Below are 19225 nucleotides of genomic sequence, written 5' to 3'. Positions count from 1 at the left end.
AACTTCACCAGCAAGCGCTCCCAGAGGCTCGCTGACAGGAAGGAGAAGCCAGCGTCTGGATTGTAGGCCCAACAATGGTAGAACAGGTCTTCCAGGGACTTTTCCGAAGTTGTCTGCTCGGCCTCTAGGGTGGCCTGGGCGACCTGAGCCTCAGCCTTCGCGGCATCTAGGTCTATCCGCGAGGTGGCGAGGGAGGTTTCGAGCTCTTGGACCTTCGAGCGGGTTTTTTCCAACTCGACCTACGAGGCCGCCAAGGCATCCTTAGCCGCCTGAAGGGTAGTCTGGTGCTCGCTCCTCATGTCCTCGAGCTGAGTTTTGGTCCTGGCAATGCTCCGGTGAAGGGCAACGGCGCTCTGCGAAGGTGAAAAGACAATTGCCTTAGAAAAAAAAGAGGAAAAACAGGGCAAAGTGTAGTAATAAAAACCACAAAAAGGTTAGTTATATTACCGTCATGGCCATGCCCAGTGAAGACTCCAGCACGCCCACCGGGCTCATTGTCTCGATGGCCCGGAGCTCCTTCTCGATGAACTTGTATATGTGGCTGACGGCGTAGTTCGCCCACTCATACACCGTTCCCCGGAAGGCCTCGGGGATCTTCCCCAGGTCCTGAGGATTGACTGGGATGCGTACCTCGGAGGGTACAATCGCCGAAGTCCCGAGCTCCGTTCCTGCGTCTCGAGTGGCGGCCGGAGCTCGTGGAGGGGGTGGAGGCATGTTGCTTCCCCCTGCAGCAGGAGGAACCGCTCCCACGACCTGAGCAGTTGGGGATTTCTCCTTCTCCTTTGCAGGAGACTTGGCGGGGGTCCCGGAGGCGTGCTTGGACGTCCGGAGCCTCTTCATTTTTGGCCCAGCGGCCTCTGCTGGGGGGTTCCCCCCGAAGAACGCACCTCGCAGGCTCTCCTCGGGCTGAGACATCTCTTCTGTAAAAATGAGAACATGGTTAGTACAAGAGTTGGCAATCATACAGAAACAAAAACAAAGGGGTAATGAAAAAAAAAATTCAAGTATGTGTATACTAAAGGGAATCCTACCCCCCCCCCCCCCGAGAAATCTAAGTTGATAACTTCCCGAGCTAGCGCGAGTTCTGGGTCCGAGGCTGACTCAGGGCTAGATTCCTCTACATATTGCCTAAGCCCCGGAGCTACGGCGCCCCTCCGGAGTGATGGCCATGTCCGAAGGTTGGTCCCATACTCCTCGAATAGGATCGACCTAAAGGCTAGGGTGTTATCTACTACTACGGTACCCCTAGGCCGGCTATCTTGGTAGTCCAGCATAAGCCGGTTGACACAGTGGAGCAAGGTTGTATTCAGGTCCGGATCACTTCGGTGACGATGGACGAGCTGCCTAGGATTGAACCTAGCCAGCCGGGGGTCTGCTGTGGCCCTATCTAGACTCCTAAACATGTAAGGGTTACCTTGGCCAGAAGGACCCGTGGCTGCTCCGGATTGGATCCTCTCCTCGCCCGTCCTTTGGGCGACCTCCAAAGCCCGCTTCCTGTTCCTCACAAGTGGAACTTCGTCATCCTCGTCCTCCTCATCTTCATCTCCCGCGACCTCCTCTACGATGATGGGTATAGTGTCGCAAGCTGGGGGAAGCCCCCGGGGCCTCCTGAGGTTCAAAGTCTAATTTGGGAAAATCAGCTTGCAGGCTACCATCGTCTCATCTGTTACGAGCACGCGGTAATATTTCTCGCTGGGGGGCAAGCCCACCAGTGTCTCGTATTGGGCCCCGAGGGTCACAGATTTCTCTGTCCTCGCGAAGATGGTTGTAGAATTAGTCTAAGTCAGAAATGGATACGGGAGGAGCTAAAACGACACTTAACTTACGAGCTAAGGAAGAAAAACACTTACGAGGACAATTGAAGTAGTGGAGCTCGCAGTTCCTGAACCCCGTCGACATGAAGAATTGATCCTTGAAGTCGTTGGGGTGGCTGGGCAGCTCGATGACCGCAGCCGTATTGGGAAATCGGGTTAAGTAGTAAAACCCGTCGCCTCGCCCCCGCTGATCCGGGCTGGCCTTGAGACAGAAGAAGTACAAAATGTCCGTTGGAGTGGGGACCTCCCACTCGTGCTTCAAAAATAAATATCTCAACCTCGCCAACAACCGATAAGAGTTGGGGGGGAGCTGGAATGGGGCCAACTTCACATAATTTAGGAAGTCAGCAAAATACTGGTCCAGTGGGAGGAATGCCCCCGCCTTGAAATGCTCGCCGCTCCAGGCTGCGAATGCCTCGTCCAGCGACGCGCAACTCCGCTCGCCTTCCGCGGGAGGTCGGGCAATCATTGACGTCCTCCCCAGCGCGATGTTGTGGGAGAGGAATATCTTATTGATCTTCGTCTGGTCGGTGATCTTTGAGACGATCTTCTCCACCTCGAAGAACGCATCAGGAGCCACCTCGAGCTCCTGCTCCACTGCCGGCCCAAAGTTGGGGATCGAGGAGTCCGGCAACACCGCCTTTCCTTTGTCTTGCTGGGAGGTCGAGCTGCTGACGGTCTGCTTGGAAGCGTTCCTCTTCGGTGCCATCTGGTCGCCTAGCGAACAAAAGAAAATATTTCAGAAAAGGCGACCCAAGCATGAGAAAAAATCAAATGTTATTTGCACGAGCTGAGGTAAGCCCAGCCCGTGGAGAGTGGGACCACGTGGTTCAATGAACACGCGCCTGTGCTCTCAGCAGATCCCCGATTACTCGGAATTCGTGTGTCAGGAGGGTCAGGATAGAATTTGCCTTGGGGGGAAAGTTTCAGTAGGCAAAGATTGCAAAACCGTCTGTGAAGCGTGTCCCCTAAGTTACCCGGTTTTGCACCCAAAATTCCAAAACTCCTACCCTGAAATTTTCCCCAGAAAATGCATCCTATAAACCATACTCCCAAACGATTTCCTACAGCAAAGAATACCCTAACCTAAAAGGCTTTCACCCTTCATACCCACAAAAACCAATAAACCCTTGCATGTGGCTACAGTAAATATTTACCTAAGCTACAGTGAAAAATATTTTCAAAACACGCATGGTCAGGAGACTTACAGTGTTTGGTTGGGAGGTGAATGAAGGTGTCGCCTAGGTTGGAGCTTCGTAGGAGTTGCTGTCTCCAAAGATTCGAAGGAATCCTCACGCCTGAGCTTCTTGCACACTGAGAATGGCGGTCGCAGAAAGGAAGGTTTCTTTTTCTTCTGAGATGAAGAGAGAAGAAGGAAAGAAGTTCTGAGAAATTTCAAATGAAAGGGTGGCCCATGCGTAAGGTGGCCACCCCTTTTATATATAAAAAGGATCACGTGTAGAGGGCCGTTGGATAGCCCTGATGTGGGATCCAAGGCCCTCCACTCGAAATACGAAACAATGGCTGGGCATAGGCTAGGCCATTAAATGCGGTTCTCGTAAGACGTACCGTCACCAACCACGATGTTCCACGTATCAGGCGCCTGCGTAAGATGTGGAATGTGAAGAGTTCATGGGGATGCCTAAAAGCCCCCACTGTGGCCTTATACGACGTAGTATACCACGAGCAGGGGCTTGGGGGGCAGATGTACACCCTGATTTTCCCACGAGCTGATTAGCGAGAAGAGCTGCGGCCTAATCAAGATTACCTCATGGATATCCCCAAAACCGTAGCTTCCGTCATAAGATCGTACCTCCTTAGATCGAGGTAACCCAAAGGTTCGCCAAGATTGCCTAAGACTTGAGTCCGGACTCTGGAGGCCGAAGGTCGAGTTAGGTATCCAGCTCATGGTACGAGCTGGATTTGGAGGCTATGACTCTTTGAGAAGTCAACACACGCAATGTAAACGTGCACATATCAGACATCACGTGTCTGATATGCCCCTGACTTCTCGGACACGCAGCAGGAACGTGCGTATTCAGACACCCATGACTGGGTTGGGCCGTGCGGCCCATTATCTCCTTACCTATTGATTTGACCACACTTATGTGTCAGGTTTAGGAATTAATAATGAATGTCACAGAGTTGATACGATAGGTAAGAAGGTCACGGGATGACCTTCTTACCAACTCCCAGGTACCTTCTCCTATAAATATGGAGACCTTGGGAGTTGATAAGGGTTGGACTATCTCTTGTAAGAAATACCCTGTAATCAAATATCCAGTATATAGCAATAATACTGATTGGTGGAGTAGAAGGATTTTAACCTTCGAACCACTTAAAAAACGTGTCTTGAGTCACCATTTCACTTTTCCAAGATCATATATCTGTCACGGTTCAACATTAGCACTAATCACTTTCTCTTCTTTTCTTAATTACCTGTTGGCGAAGAACTGCGTCAACACACATAATCATACATGCCAAATAATCATGCATTTAATCATTTAATCACATGTAAACAAATTATGTCATCCCGACACGCTAATTAAGGTCCTTAAGCCTTAATAGTAATTTTGGGTCGTTACATAAAAAATCACTTTTTGAAACATAACGATTCTAGCACAAATTGGACATCTTCAAATTATCTTTTTTGATAATAATGGTGAGAAATTAATCTATGCCTACTATATATATATACACCAAAATGACACCATCAAAGAGTAAATCATGTTGGATTTTTGCTCATTTCAAAGTGCTTGTTCCAATGGTAATAAGATCGCAACAAACTTAATTTGGGCGGCCTGGTCATCGACGAACAACTTTCACATAGCGGTGGCCGATGTTTTTGGGTTTCAGAATAACAGTGTGGAGAGAAAGTGTGTGTGTCAGACGAAGTCCAATATTTTTGTGTAAAAATTTGAATATTCGGAGTATAAAAATCTGGTACATTTTTATAAATAAAAGTTGGGCATTTACTTTTATTAATAAAATCACAAATACATGCTATGTAAATAATGTTGGATATTTGAATGGAAAAACCAAATTTGGATTTTGTCCCACATCTTTTGTGAATAAAAGTTTGTCTCAAGAATAGCCTATATATAGAGATTAGAGGCATTAGTTTTATTTACACCAAAACATATGTTGTTATATATATTTGTCTTCCATTGGAGATTAAGATATATATATTTTCAGTATTGTTTTTTCTTTTCTACTCTTTAGAGTTTTTAGATCTGTTCTAGTGTGATAGAGTTTGGGCATATTTGGTTCGGCGAAGTAATTGAGTTACTTGTCGTTCACCGTTGTATCCTGGGAGATAGACGTCGAAACCTCGTAGAGGGGCGACGAATCTGTTTTAAGGAAACTATGTGTTACACAGGCCTCGGCTTTTAATTTTGTTCTTTATAATTATTGTGTAAATTAATTATAATTGCTATTTATATTATAGTTATTTATATATTGTTATTTATAATTATAATATTATATTGTTATATATATTATAAGTTATTTATAATTATAATATTATATTGTTATATATATATTATAAGTTATTTATAATTATAATATTGTTATATATATTATAAGTTATTTATATTGTATTATTTATAATTATAATATTTATGTATCTTTAATTTAGTAGATATAAATATTGTATTTATCATATTGCGTTTATTCAAGTATTATGTAAGTTATGTTTTTCCTACAATCTTAAAACAGATTATTGTTTAAATATAATATTTGAATATATCAGTGATATTTCTATATCTATATATTGAAAGATATTGTTATTGCGAAAAGTTCGTTTGAACTTAAATCTCACTAGAGAAGTTCTGGGAACTGAATATTTTCAAAGAAACTAGACTGATGAGGCAGGGGCTGGACCCTTCTTCTAGTGTTCTTTGGAAATTATCTAGTAGAGATATTTGAGGCTGGATAAATACTTAATAGAAATATTCTACGAGAGGCTAGACCACGAATGGTTGGGTTTTTTACCCTTCCAGGCTAACCTAAGAATTTTCTTTAAGTTTGATCTAATAAATCTATCAGCCATGGTGTCTGAGATAAACCTAGTCAATTCCAACCCAATGGAGTGGTGGATTGATATTGGTGCCACTCGGCATGTATGCTCAAACAAGAGTCTGTTCAAATCTTTTGAACAGGTAGATAATGGCGAGAAGATTTTCATGGGAAATTCTGCCACATCTAAAATTGCGGGTCAAGGAAGTGTGATCCTAAAAATGACTTCTGGAAAGGAGCTGACTCTGAACAACGTACTGTACGTACCAGAGATCCGGAAAAACCTAGTGTCTGGTTCACTGTTGAACAACACATGGATTCCGAATTGTATTTGAGTCAGACAAAGTTGTTCTGTCCAAAAGTGGAATGTTTGTGGGAAGTGGTTATGTAACTGATGGGTTGTTTAAACTCAGTATAATGGTTGTTAAACCAATTATCAATAAAGTTAATAACTCTTCTACTTACTTGCTTGAGTCTTCCAATGTTTGGCATGGTAGACTAGGACATGTTAATTATGATACTCTGCGTAGATTAATTAACTTGAATCACATACCAAAATTCCACATTGATTCAAATCATAAGTGTGAAACCTGTGTTGAGGCAAAACTAACAAGGTCTTCCTTCAAAACGATTGAAAGGAATAATGAACCCCTAAATTTAATCCATAGCGATGTATGTGATTTAAAATTTGTTCAAACAAGGGGAGGCAATAAGTATTTTATTACTTTTGTCGATGATAGCACGAAATATTGCTATGTGTATTTGCTGAAAAGCAAAGACGAGGCTATAGAGAAATTTGTTCTCCATAAGACCGAAGTTGAGAATCAACTTAAATTTATGTTAAAGAAACAGATAATGACTATGTCAATTTTTGTCTTTACGTAAATGACATACTCATTGTTGGAAGCAGTGATAAGTTGATCAAATCTATCAAGAGTATGTTGAACTAGAAATTTGACATGAAAGATTTAAAATCTATGAGTGGATATGTGTTCACACTCGGTGGTGCAGTTGTATCATGGAAATCTTCTAAACAAACGGTAATAGCTAGATCCACGATGGAATCTGAGTTTATTGCCTTAGACAAGTGTGGCGAAGAAGCTGAATGGCTTCGTCAATTTTTAGAAGATATTCCAAAATGGCCTAAACCAGTGCCAGCTATTGGCTTACATTGCGATCGTCAATCTGCAATTGGTAGGGCGCATAATAATATGTATAATGGTAAGTCTAGACATATACGTCGTAGACACAATACCATTAGACAACTACTCTCAACTGGAGTTATCTCTATTGACTATGTGAAGTCAAAGGATAATATTGCGGATCCGCTAACCAAAGGGTTAAATAGAGAGTTGGTTGAAAAATCATCGAGGGGAATGGGTCTAAAGCCTATGAATGAATAAAGTCAATACAGTAGACACCCCACCTAGTTGACTGGAGATCCCAAGATCTAGGTTCAAAGGGACAACTAAAACTGTAAAGACTATGTTGGATCACTGTGGGGGTTATCCTCATTGTCCATTCCTATGATGAAACAGTGATAACCGTAAGGTAAAGGTTAAGCTATGCTTTTAATGATTTCTTATGCGTCGAAATGTCGAGCAGAGTAATACGGGTTACTCTTAATTAAGAAAATCACCTATGTGAGAGAGAAGATGGGCCGCTTCTATAGGGATTGAATAAGGGCTCAATTCCTAGAATATCTCTTGCAGAACCAGGGAAATGTTCAGGGCCAAAACGAACATAATATTGAGAACCAATATATGTCAGGAAGATTCCTGTGTGTGGTATATCATCATTTACACGAACGGCAGAACAGTTCAAAGACATCGCGTCTACTGATCAGCCAGTAAAGTAAATATACTTACACAAGGGAAGGTTCAAAGGGTAACACCTACCTATCCTATGCAGGCTTCTACCGTTGAACTCTATCACCTAGGTCCAAACCATCTGTTGGTTATTCTTGAGTCAGTTTTCCATTCATGTGGGGGATTGTTGGATATTTGAATGGAAAAACCAAATTTGGTTTTTGTCCCACATCTTTTGTGAATAAAAGTTTGTCTCAAGAATAGCCTATATATAGAGATTAGAGGCATTAGTTTTATTTACACCAAAACATATGTTGTTATATATATTTGTCTTCCATTGGAGATTAAGATATATATATTTTCAGTATTGTTTTTTCTTTTCTACTCTTTAGAGTTTTTAGATCTGTTCTAGTGTGATAGAGTAGTTACTTGTCGTTCACCGTTGTATCCTAGGAGATAGACGTCGAAACCTCGTAGAGGGGCGGCGAATCTGTTTTAAGGAAACTGTGTGTTACACAGGCATCGGCTTTTAATTTTGTTCTTTATAATTATTGTGTAAATTAATTATAATTGCTATTTATATTATAGTTATTTATATATTGTTATTTATAATTATAATATTATATTGTTATATATATTATAAGTTATTTATAATTATAATATTATATTGTTATATATATATTATAAGTTATTTATAATTATAATATTGTTATATATATTATAAGTTATTTATATTGTATTATTTATAATTATAATATTTATGTATCTTTAATTTAGTAGATATAAATATTATATTTATCATATTGCGTTTATTCAAGTATTATGTAAGTTATGTTTTTCCTACAAATAATACACGTTAAAAATACTTATAGAAGTGTGTGGCTTTTACTTAAAAAAAATTGTCACTCTCCATGAAGTGTGAAAGCTGTTAATTAATTACACCAGGTAGTGTGAAAGTTAATTATATTTAGTTAAGCTTACATAAATAGAGTTTGAAATCTTCAATCTCTAAATAATTTTATGTATACATGTCGTATAACAACCAACGATCAAGGTTTTAATATTTCCTTTTTTGTCTGTAGCAATAGGTGTCATATATAGAAACATAAAAAATATATCGATCCCAAAGGCGCAACCGTGCATAGATTTGAATAGTTTAACTAAACCTTTGTTAATTATCTAACAAACTTGTCATTAATTATATATATAGAGTCGCTTTCCTTGTATAGCAACCAAATTTCATATAACATGTACTGTAAATCTATTCAACCATCTGATCTTTCTATGTACATAAATTCTTGGATTTTTTTTAAAGAAGAGCTTGTACAATATGTGTAACATACATAACTCAGAATAACATACGACAATTGACTACATCTTTAATTTGATCATCTATATAAAGGCTGACTTCTCAGCCTCATATATAAGAAGCTTTTTTTATTATACATATATATGCAACAAAAGAAAACTACTTGGAGTACTTAAATAAGAGTAGAGTAATAATTCCACTAACTATACCCCATAATTTGAATTCATAATCTCGTGATCACCGTCATATAAAAACGGCGACGTATTAGTAGTAGCACTGAACGTTGGAGGCACCACCACAGAAGAAGAAACCTTGAACCTCTTACTGCTACTGTTACTATTACACACACTCATCTCCGGGCTATCCATCCAGTACCCCAAATTGTTACCATTCATTTGATGATCCAAAAACCCTTCCCCGATATCCGACCCATCCGAATCGAACCCGCCTGCTTGCCGGAACCCTACCCATTCAGGGCTGCAATCCGAAACGCTCGAAGTCTCCCAAGACGACGATGAACACGACGTCGTTTGGTCTTGGACGACATGAGGAACGACAATACTCGGCTGCACCACTGTCTGATCTATATTCATGTTTCTCATCATCATCATGGAGTTTTGATACTGATGATGATGATCTGGGTAGTACTTATTCCTGAAATGGAATATACTAGCGAAGGTAAAGTGGTCGCTAACCCTACTTTTTGACTTGTTGCTATTATTCTCGCTTGTCCTCGCCATGATGCTCTGAAGATTCTTACTCAATTTGGCCTTGATAGAAGAGAAGCTCAGTCCCTGCCGGCCTTCGGGGCCGCCGGCAGATCCAGCACCGGAAGGAGAGGGGATTAATGAGCATGGTACTGAGTTGTTGGCGTCGGCTGGCGGTGGTGCAAAGTTGGTGCGAGCATTCTCGCCTCGGAGGGCGCGGGCAGCTTCGTCGTAGGCTCTGGCGGCCTCTTCCGGTGTGTCGTATGTCCCAAGCCATAGCCTGACTCGTTGAGACGAGTCCTTGATTTCGGCCACCCATCGCCCCGATGGTCTTTGGCGGACCCCGACGAATCTCCGGACCGCTGGTCGACGTGATTGAGCCGTATTGGTGGTGGTGGTGGTGGGGGTGGTAGTGGTGATTGTAGCACTAGTAGTTTTGGTGGCTTCACTTCCAGCCATTACTATTATACAATATATACAATAATCAGGTTTTTTTTTGTCTAGTTTTAGATCTAGTTATAATAGTAGAATGAGAGACATGCACTTATATATATATATATAGTATATGAGTTGGCACACCATATGTATATTATATACATTATTAAATGACACTAGGTTTTGGTGGTATACTTCTATATATAATTAAAATAAAAATGTAGGTTGCTTTCCAAGAAGTGATGAGTAGCATCGGCATATACTTATCGATCTCTATTATATATTTGTTTGTTTGTTTTCTTATATATATTAACAATTTTTTAAATGCTCAATACTTTGTACGTATTGTGATGTACTTACAAGTTGATTGCTGATCAACTCGAACTTATATCTATGCATAGTAATTATATATAAGTAATTTCAAAAGCTCCAAATTTAGAATAGAGATATCCGAATTTAAAATATATACTCAAACATTATATATAGTGATATATATTAATTTTTTAAAATAGTAGGTCTTAATTTAAATAAATACGATGGATTAAAAGAAACTATCATATTACTATATTTAATATTTAAGTATTTATTTTGAATACACATATTATTACTCACTCACGAAGTTATTAATTAGTTAAAAATAAAAAAATAGATAGATTACACTATTATGAATGTTAAAACAATATAATACTAGTTTAATACTCTTCAATATAGCTTATTCTACGTAGACCTTAAGTTGGTTTGATTTCCTGATAAAGAAGTGAGAAAAGTAACTATAAAACACTTGTCCATATTTGGTGTTTCATGGTGGAAATTGAAATTGAGCAGCTTCCTCTTGGAGCTTCCTAAAAAGAAAATTAAGCTAAGCCTGAGCCATAAAAAGGGCTTGAGAAGTGTGCATAGAGAAGAGGACAAAGAAAAAGGCGGTCCAAATTTGTCAGTATATAAATGATTAACGGATTTGAGACGTTGGGTCAGAATTTTAAAATCCGGCGGGAAAGTTTAGTTTAATGGTTAGTGACGTTGAATTTACCATTTGGAATTTTTATTGTGGGCTCCATAACTCCGTAACGTGTCGTTTCCGCTGGTTGTACTTTTCCTTACCAAACTACCCTTGCTTTAATTTTCTCCCAAAATTCGACTTATTATTTTGTTTGGGAATGAGGTTTAATGAGTCATTTGGGACTGAAGTTTTGTCCTAAGGCAGCCCAAGATTCCCAATATTTTCATTCCTCTTGGGATAGAAAATAGATATTTGTCCATTAGCCATAAGGATTTTGTGCAATAAGACATACGTGGAATGACACGTGGAATCCGATTAGTGTCTTAACATCGTGAGGATTAACCAATGGCTTGGGAGGGTTGCTAATGGATTTTAATAACAAGGGTATCTAAAAACAAAATAATTTTGATTTAATTATTGATTTGTATAAATAAGCTCACGGCCTCAAGAATCCAATGTATTAGAATTGTACTATAGCTCTCTTGATAGAATTACTTAAAAGGAAGAAAAAAATTTATGGGGGAAAATAAAAGGGAAAAAAAATTAATAAAAATATTTTTCACAAATTTAATAAGAGATTTTTTAATACATTTTTTGTATATATTTATAATTGATCTAAATTTAAAAAAATTATACCACATTTAAGTTTTTATTTTTCTAAAAAATAATTATTAATTATTGATTCAATCCAAACATGAGTTTGGATTTCATTATCTTCTTAGAATAGCTAAACTTTAGTGATTATTGTCTGCTAATTGGTGTTATATAGTAAAATTTGTCTTTAAAACCATCGATATTAATTATCTAGCTGCCAAAATAAAAAGACTTGGTCCCCATGTTATTAATTGGGACTGACAAGAATTATTAGATTCAATTTAAAAATTAATTAGTAATTAGTAGAGTTACATATGTTCTTATTGATGACTCAATATTCTATGTGAGACATTATACTCCAATATCTCCACTCAAGATGGTAGCTAGTTTTTACTCACAAATCTTGAATCACTATATCACAAGTGATATTTCTCAGCTCGCTTAATTTTTTAATCTCAAGTGTCTTTTTGCACTATGCTGATCTCGGCTTGACTTATTATTTGGATCTCAAGTATCTTATTGTACTATGCAAATCTCATGCAAGTTACTTCTTTTTTTAATTCGACTTATTATTTGGATCAGTGTGGATCAAATGCCCGCTATTTATAGATATGAGTCACGATACCATGATAAGAATTATGTGGTTCTATCTTAAAAATCAATTGGTTATTAATAGAGTTACTCATGTACTTATTAATGACTCAATATTCTTATACTTGTTTCATGTAGGACACTATGCTCCAATACGGAGTACTACCTTTGGATGGATCTTCAACTTGGCTAGTTGATGGATTTATCTCGGTACTTATTTTCGCAAAATGTTTCTCTTGAATATAAAGTTTAAGTATTTTTTCATAATGTGATGTATGATTTGAGAAAAGAAAAAAAAAAGTCCATACACATTATATATTTAAATATATGCTAGCATACTTTAATATTTTATTTTAGGTGCGTCCAATGTAAATACATAATTCATATACTAATCATGTAGAGATTATTATAAGGGAAATTTGGGCAATAAATTTCTGCGTAATTCATTTTGTTGTACTTAAATCTCTATGTAAATTTTTTGGCGACAAAAATCTTTATCTTTATACATTTGGTGCAGAAATTAGTCTCTCAACTATTAAGTGTGTCAAACATATACATGTGGCATTATCCAATTGGTTTAAAAACTAATAAATATTAAAAAATTAAACAAAATTATTTTTATTTCTTTTAAACTTAATAAAATATCCTAATTTGTAATTAACAGATTTATTTTAAACTTTCCTAATTAAAAATCGATTAAAGCTAACTAATTATCACAAATAATTATTGAAACTATTATTTAAAATAAAACAAATCGTACGCAAATTTCCCTTATTATATAATGATTCCAGCTGATTTCGTACGTGATTGAGAAATTTTTTGTTTCAGTTATAAAAAAAAAAAAAAAAAATTTGTTTCAAACCCTATTTATTTTTATTGAAAGAATATAGAGTTTCGAGAGATAACTAATGAAACAGGATGCAGAATTAATGTGGTTTTTTTTTCGCAATTTAGTAAATTTGCAACTCCAATACCTTCAAATTATGTTGCGGGTTTGACGATTTTTAATGTAAGAAATCATCATATATATATATTTAAATTTAAGTATAATTTATGTAAACCTTGTTAGTTCACATTTTTTCACCCAAAATTTAAGATATCAATATTTACTTGGTAAAGTTATTTATTTACATCATGCTTGGTAAAATTAGATTCCATTGAAATGGATAATTTATATTAATTAAAAAGTATCTCAAACAATTAATGTACTTTAAGATTGGTTATAGACATAACATATTGTGGTACTATACCTTAGCCTGAAAAGAGAAAATCTTAAAATTCAAATATTCATCTTCCAACCCGACAAAAAAAAAATATCTTCCAATGTCAATAATAATGATAATAGTAAGCTTTGGAATTTAAAGAGCAAAATTATAATAGCCTAGTAATGAAAACTCACATAAAACTAAGCATTAAATATTATGTTATTAGAACCTTATCATAAATTTGTATTAAATAATTATATTGTCATCAAATTAAATATTATATTTAAATGTTATGTTAAAATCTCAATATATATAGTTTAGTTCAATTTTAAATCATATATGATTTATTATTAATTTGTTGCTTAGCACAATATTAGAATAAGCTCTCCTTGGATGTAACTTTCTAATGAAAACATATTAAAACGATAATGTGATTAAGCGATGTTATAATAGTACGGTGTAATGTTTAAATTAGTGTAATTAACTAATTGTAATATGATGACACTTAAATCTATATAATTTTACTTTGTCAAAAAAAAATTCTATATAAATTTATTATATAAGTTTGGAGATTCCAATAATATAATCTTATTATGATTAGTACCATGGAAGCACTAATCCAATGTTGTTTGGAACATTACATTATAGAATGTCTAGCCAAAAAAAAAAGTGGTATAATAGTTTTTGTTGTTTTAACAAATCAATATTCCATTCGCCAAATTTACTTGTTATTAGCCTATTAGCTTACGTTCAATTAAGTTATCTTCCCTAATAGTTTGAAGAAAATCCTAATTGTATCTTACATCGTATTAACAAATGTATAATGCATTAACTGCTTTCTTTCTATAACTTTTAAACACTTTAATTTGTTTTAATTGATAATTTTGGTATAAAGAAGAGCGAACGCAAACTAACGTTATAAAAAGTAATCAGATCATGTGGTCCAAATTCATCTGATTAAAATTCATCATCTTCCTTAGCTCAACTCCAATGGCGGACCCAGCTCTCCACCCAGAGACTCCACCACTTCACCGGACCCAACCCCTCGAAGAGATCGCCATAGACTACACCCCAGAGGCATGCAATCACTGCGCCGAGTCCAATTCCATTACCCTCACCTACGATCACCGCGGCGGAGCTCGGTGGCGCACCACCACGCGCTTCCGCTACGGCACATTCAGCGCCCAAATCCGTTGCCCCGGAGGCAACACCAGTGGTCTTAATTTCAATCTCTACCTCTCGACACTCGAAGGGGACAAGTCTCAAGACGAAATCGATTTCGAGTTCTTGGGCAAAGACCGTACCATTGTTCAGACCAACTTTTACAACGCCGGCACCGGTAAACGAGAAAAGATCCACCATCTGGGATTCGATTGCTCGGATGGATTCCACTTGTACGTCATCAAGTGGGCCCCCGATTCGATCGAGTGGCTGATCGATGGGGAAATTATCAGGAAGGAGGAGAGGAAAGAAAGCCTGGGTTTTCCTCACAGACCCATGTTTCTATATGCCTCGATTTGGGACGCTAGCAAGGTTGCGAAAGGGAGGTGGACTGGGTCTTACGTGGGCTGCGATGCACCTTATCATTGTCTCTACAAGGAGATTCATGTGCCTGCTGCTGGGACTGCCGTTGTTGAAGATTTCTGATAATGCGTTTTTGGTTTGGTGAGTTGTCTATTACACTTTTTCCACTGAATATTAGGCTGTTTGTACTGTGATGGGTTTGGTTTCTTTTGTTTAATTCTTCTAATGTTATTCTTGTTTGTTATGGAAATCTTTATGTGGTGAATTTTCAGAATGGAAATTAGTTGGTACCATTGGGTTAGCTGAGTTTTGTTGGTATGTGTTTTTGTTAATTAATATTAAAAAATAATAATAAGTTGGTCTGTCCAAATTAAGATTGGGAAAAAGGTATTCTTTAGCAAATTGATGAGAAAGTAATTTATGATTATTTAGTTTTGAATTGTTTGATTATGACTTTTATAATAGTGTCTTTGCCAATATATTTTTATTTTTATTTTTATCCCATTCTGAGTTCTAAAAGTGAGTCTGCTTTGTCAAGGAACAAAACAAATTTCAAATATTTGGTGTTTATATAAGCTGGTGAAGTTCCCTTTTCTAATTAATTCTTTGATGATTTTTTTAATTACATCAAAAGGGATTGATGAGAGGAAATGATTATATCTGCGAACATTATATAAATCCCAATTGGAGAGAATTTGGGGTGTTGTATGATATTATTGTCTACTTGTGTTCTTTATGATTATCATTTGGTCTAGTTTGTGGATTGGAAACACTTGTGAACGTGGATGAGATGAGACTTGGCTGCTTTGGGTCACATATATATTCTCTTTCAGAAAAAAAAAAATGGGTCACATATATATGGGTGATTATTATAATTGCTGAGTTGAGCTCTGACTTGGTGGGTTAGTGTTAGGTTCTATGATTATAGACACATGACTTGTGTCACACCAGAGTCAATATATATATATATATATATGCGTGGCTGTTTCTTATAGTGGATTTCATAGAACGATTGTTTCTTTGAATTTATTTTCTTGATGTTACCTTTTGATGCCACTCTTGCATCATTTGCTCGCTTTTCTTGTGATCTTAAATAATAAGTACCCATAAGAAACCTTCTAAAACTTTGGATTAGTATCCATTATTTATTATTATTATTATATATATATGATATCCTAATATATGTGATAAAGAAAATTTCCAACTAGCACTCCTGAAACGGATTTCAAAAGTCAAAAACCATGAGTTATAGACCCAAATGGCTTTGTTTTTTCTTCAGGCCCACCATAATATTTTGTACAGTACAGGGATAAGAAATGAATCTTTCGTGTTTTGGCATCTAATCTCTTCTTTGGGAATTATCTTAGCAGAGTAAAGAGAACCTTAGTTGAAATGATTGATCTAGATATCTCATATTTTGAAAGCGTCAAGGGGAAACTTGATGCAGTGAATGATCACACGGTGTTTTGGGAAATTTTGCCTTGTTGATTGGTAAATGTATTATATAACCTTATAGATTTCCATTTACCAAGAGAATCCTCTGATGTTAACAGGTTACTATGTATCTATTTATTATCATGAGCACAAAACATGTATCACGTGAATCCACTATTTCATTATCTTGCCTTTTCTTTTCTATTTTTTTTGTTTCTATTTGTTTTATTGAAAGTTGCGTCCAAGAAACGAGTCGAGTGTCGGTGTCGTTTATGGCAATGCTAATGTTAGTTTAATCCAATATTTCTTATTCGTTCACTTTCCAACTTTTGGTTACTTTCCGATCCAACTTTTTGGCAAACTAAAGCACACTACTCTTTTCCTTCCCTATAGTTTATCCAACGATTTCAACACCTGTAGTTTTGATATGAGCAGAACTAAGTATGCTGGTCCTATCCGATTCAATTTTTTAACTTTTAAACAATCCAATCCAGTTAAAGATTAGATGTTGTAAATGAGCATCGAATCACATTTAATTTAGTCTCAAAATCTAATCTAATTCAATCCAATTTTATCTCAAAATCTAATCCAATAATTAGATTATATAAGTTATTTTAATATATATATATTTTTTTATCTTTTAACTTAAATTTTAATATTAAATAAATTAACAAATAAAAAAAACAAAACACTATTTAATACTACATTAAGACATTACACTAGTTGAGTTTCTAAGGGAAATATTAAGTTTAAAAAACAAAAATTTTAATTTAAAACTAATAAGTTTCAAACTTATAACTAAAACGCTAATATTGTATGAAAACAACACAATAATAAGTCTAAATGACCGCCAATAAAAACTAAAAATATATTTTAATAAAGATTGAATTAGATGAGTTTTTAATTGTATTTTCAGTTTCATATGCCTATCAATCCAGACTAATTATAGATTCAGTTTTTTTTATTCAATCTAATTATAATTAGATATCAAATTTTTTGTAACTCAATTTGTTTGAATTGGTTGAAAATAATTTGATTAGTTTGGATATGAGAACCTTACACATTATAGCACCACTATGAATATGATAGAGTGCCACTTGTACTGTGTCGAGATTTGAAAATAAAGTAAATATACAATTCTGTAGTGAGCTTAGTAGTATTCCAAAGTGAGTATTTCTAGTTCAAGGTTCCACCATGTGCCTTTGAATTTGACATGTTAAAAGGACTAACCATGTATTAATGCACGTGGGTGTGAGTCCCATGTGGTATGATGCACTCCATGATTGACAACTTTTGCGAGCTAATTCTTGTGTTTTAAAGTATGGGACAAACACTTAGTTTCGATATAAAATGCATGACCAAATAAACTACAGTTTTATTAGGATCTTTTTTGAGGGGGAGAGATAATGTGATTTTCATTGCATGGTACATTACTAGAATGGTATGTGGGGGCGGAAATGAACTGACTCTTTTTATAACTTTATTTTCATAAATTATATCATATCAATCATGTAATTATGATCTTAATCTGATTAGAAAAGGAGACTATAACTTTGGAACATTCATTTTCTGGATTACAGCCCCACACTATAATAAAGTACTTGTGAAACTTGAGACTTCTTTTTTTTTTTTTTACAAAACATGAACAATAGAAGGAAAAGGTGAAAGCCAATACAGTCCAAGCCATTTCATTTCAAGCTTGATTTATTGGCATTTGATTAATGTAACGCTCTAGATAGCCAAGATCATTACATTGTATGTTTTAAATAGTAATAGACTCTCTAAACGAGTCTCTTGGCCATAAACGTGTAACTAAACATGATTAACGGTTTAAGGTTAAAAAATTTGGTCCAAGGGGATAACCATTTCATTAAAATGTTTACGTTCATATATGAGATCCCAAAATAACGTTTAAACGGCTAATTACAATTTAAAAGTTACAACCAGCCGACCTAAGCGGCAAAATAAGAATTGACCCTAGTTCCTCTGAGAAACCCCGACAGTGGTGGTCGAGCAGCCGTATATGTACACGCCGCCACTAAACCTCTCCAACTCATAGCTGGTCCAACTTCCTTTTCCCTTTATCTGCACCACATAGCACCCGTGAGCCAAGACTCAACAAGAAAACTTAAGCATGCTCATAAGCAGTTGATAACATATTACATAATCATAATAAGCATGCCTAGCAGTAATAGTTCTACTAATGCATGTATTATATTCAGATAAGTGACTGCAGCGTCACATCGGGGCCCGTTGCTCTAAATAAATGATAAATAAGTCATATCGAGGCCCAGTACCCTAGGATATGGGACTATGGAGTCACCCCAGAGCCCATTGCCCTATCCTCTGTATAACCAGCCTTGGAGTTGGCCTAGTGTACCTGACGCTTTAGTTTTCCAACGACCATTGGGTCGGACAAGTGTATGTCACGCTCCTGATTAGGAGCGCTATTGCCGCCATTAGCTTATAAGTCGATGCTTTCGACCAACGTTCAACGCGATATTGTCACCCTTGACTTATAAGTCGATGCTTTTCAATCAAATAATGTAACACAAGCATACATCATTTAACAGTTATCCCTATACAGAGCATTCAAGCATGCTTAATCAATTAATCACAGACATAATCATAATCATGCTCTGTCACAGGGGCCCGAGCCCTTATCATATATATATTTAACAACCGGACCAAGCCCTAATCACATATATCACGTATTGGGTGCAATTTTCAAGCAAGCACAACTCTCGAGAGTGATCCTTTCTTGAGCCCTTGCGGTAACCTAGTTAC

At 36.6% G+C, this 19225-nt stretch overlaps 2 protein-coding genes across 2 annotated transcripts; one reads left to right on the top strand and one right to left on the bottom strand.

Moving 5' to 3' along the window:
* Positions 1-9151: 9151 nt before the first annotated feature.
* Positions 9152-10114, bottom strand: LOC133795227 (ethylene-responsive transcription factor CRF2-like). The gene has a single exon (XM_062232683.1). It carries the CDS (start codon positions 10112-10114, stop codon positions 9152-9154), a length of 963 nt encoding a protein of 320 aa, XP_062088667.1.
* A 4190-nt stretch (positions 10115-14304) lies between these two features.
* Positions 14305-16748, top strand: LOC133796644 (probable xyloglucan endotransglucosylase/hydrolase protein 32). The gene is made up of 2 exons (XM_062234245.1): positions 14305-15145; positions 16375-16748. Exon 1 carries the CDS (start codon positions 14471-14473, stop codon positions 15125-15127), a length of 657 nt encoding a protein of 218 aa, XP_062090229.1. The 5' UTR covers positions 14305-14470; the 3' UTR covers positions 15128-15145; positions 16375-16748.
* Positions 16749-19225: the final 2477 nt, after the last annotated feature.

This window comes from Humulus lupulus, chromosome 8 (genome assembly GCF_963169125.1).
Source record: "Humulus lupulus chromosome 8, drHumLupu1.1, whole genome shotgun sequence".
NCBI classification, from domain to species: Eukaryota; Viridiplantae; Streptophyta; class Magnoliopsida; order Rosales; family Cannabaceae; genus Humulus; species Humulus lupulus.
The sequence above is the reverse complement of the archived record's forward strand: the minus strand, read 5'-3'. Positions and strand labels throughout refer to the sequence as shown.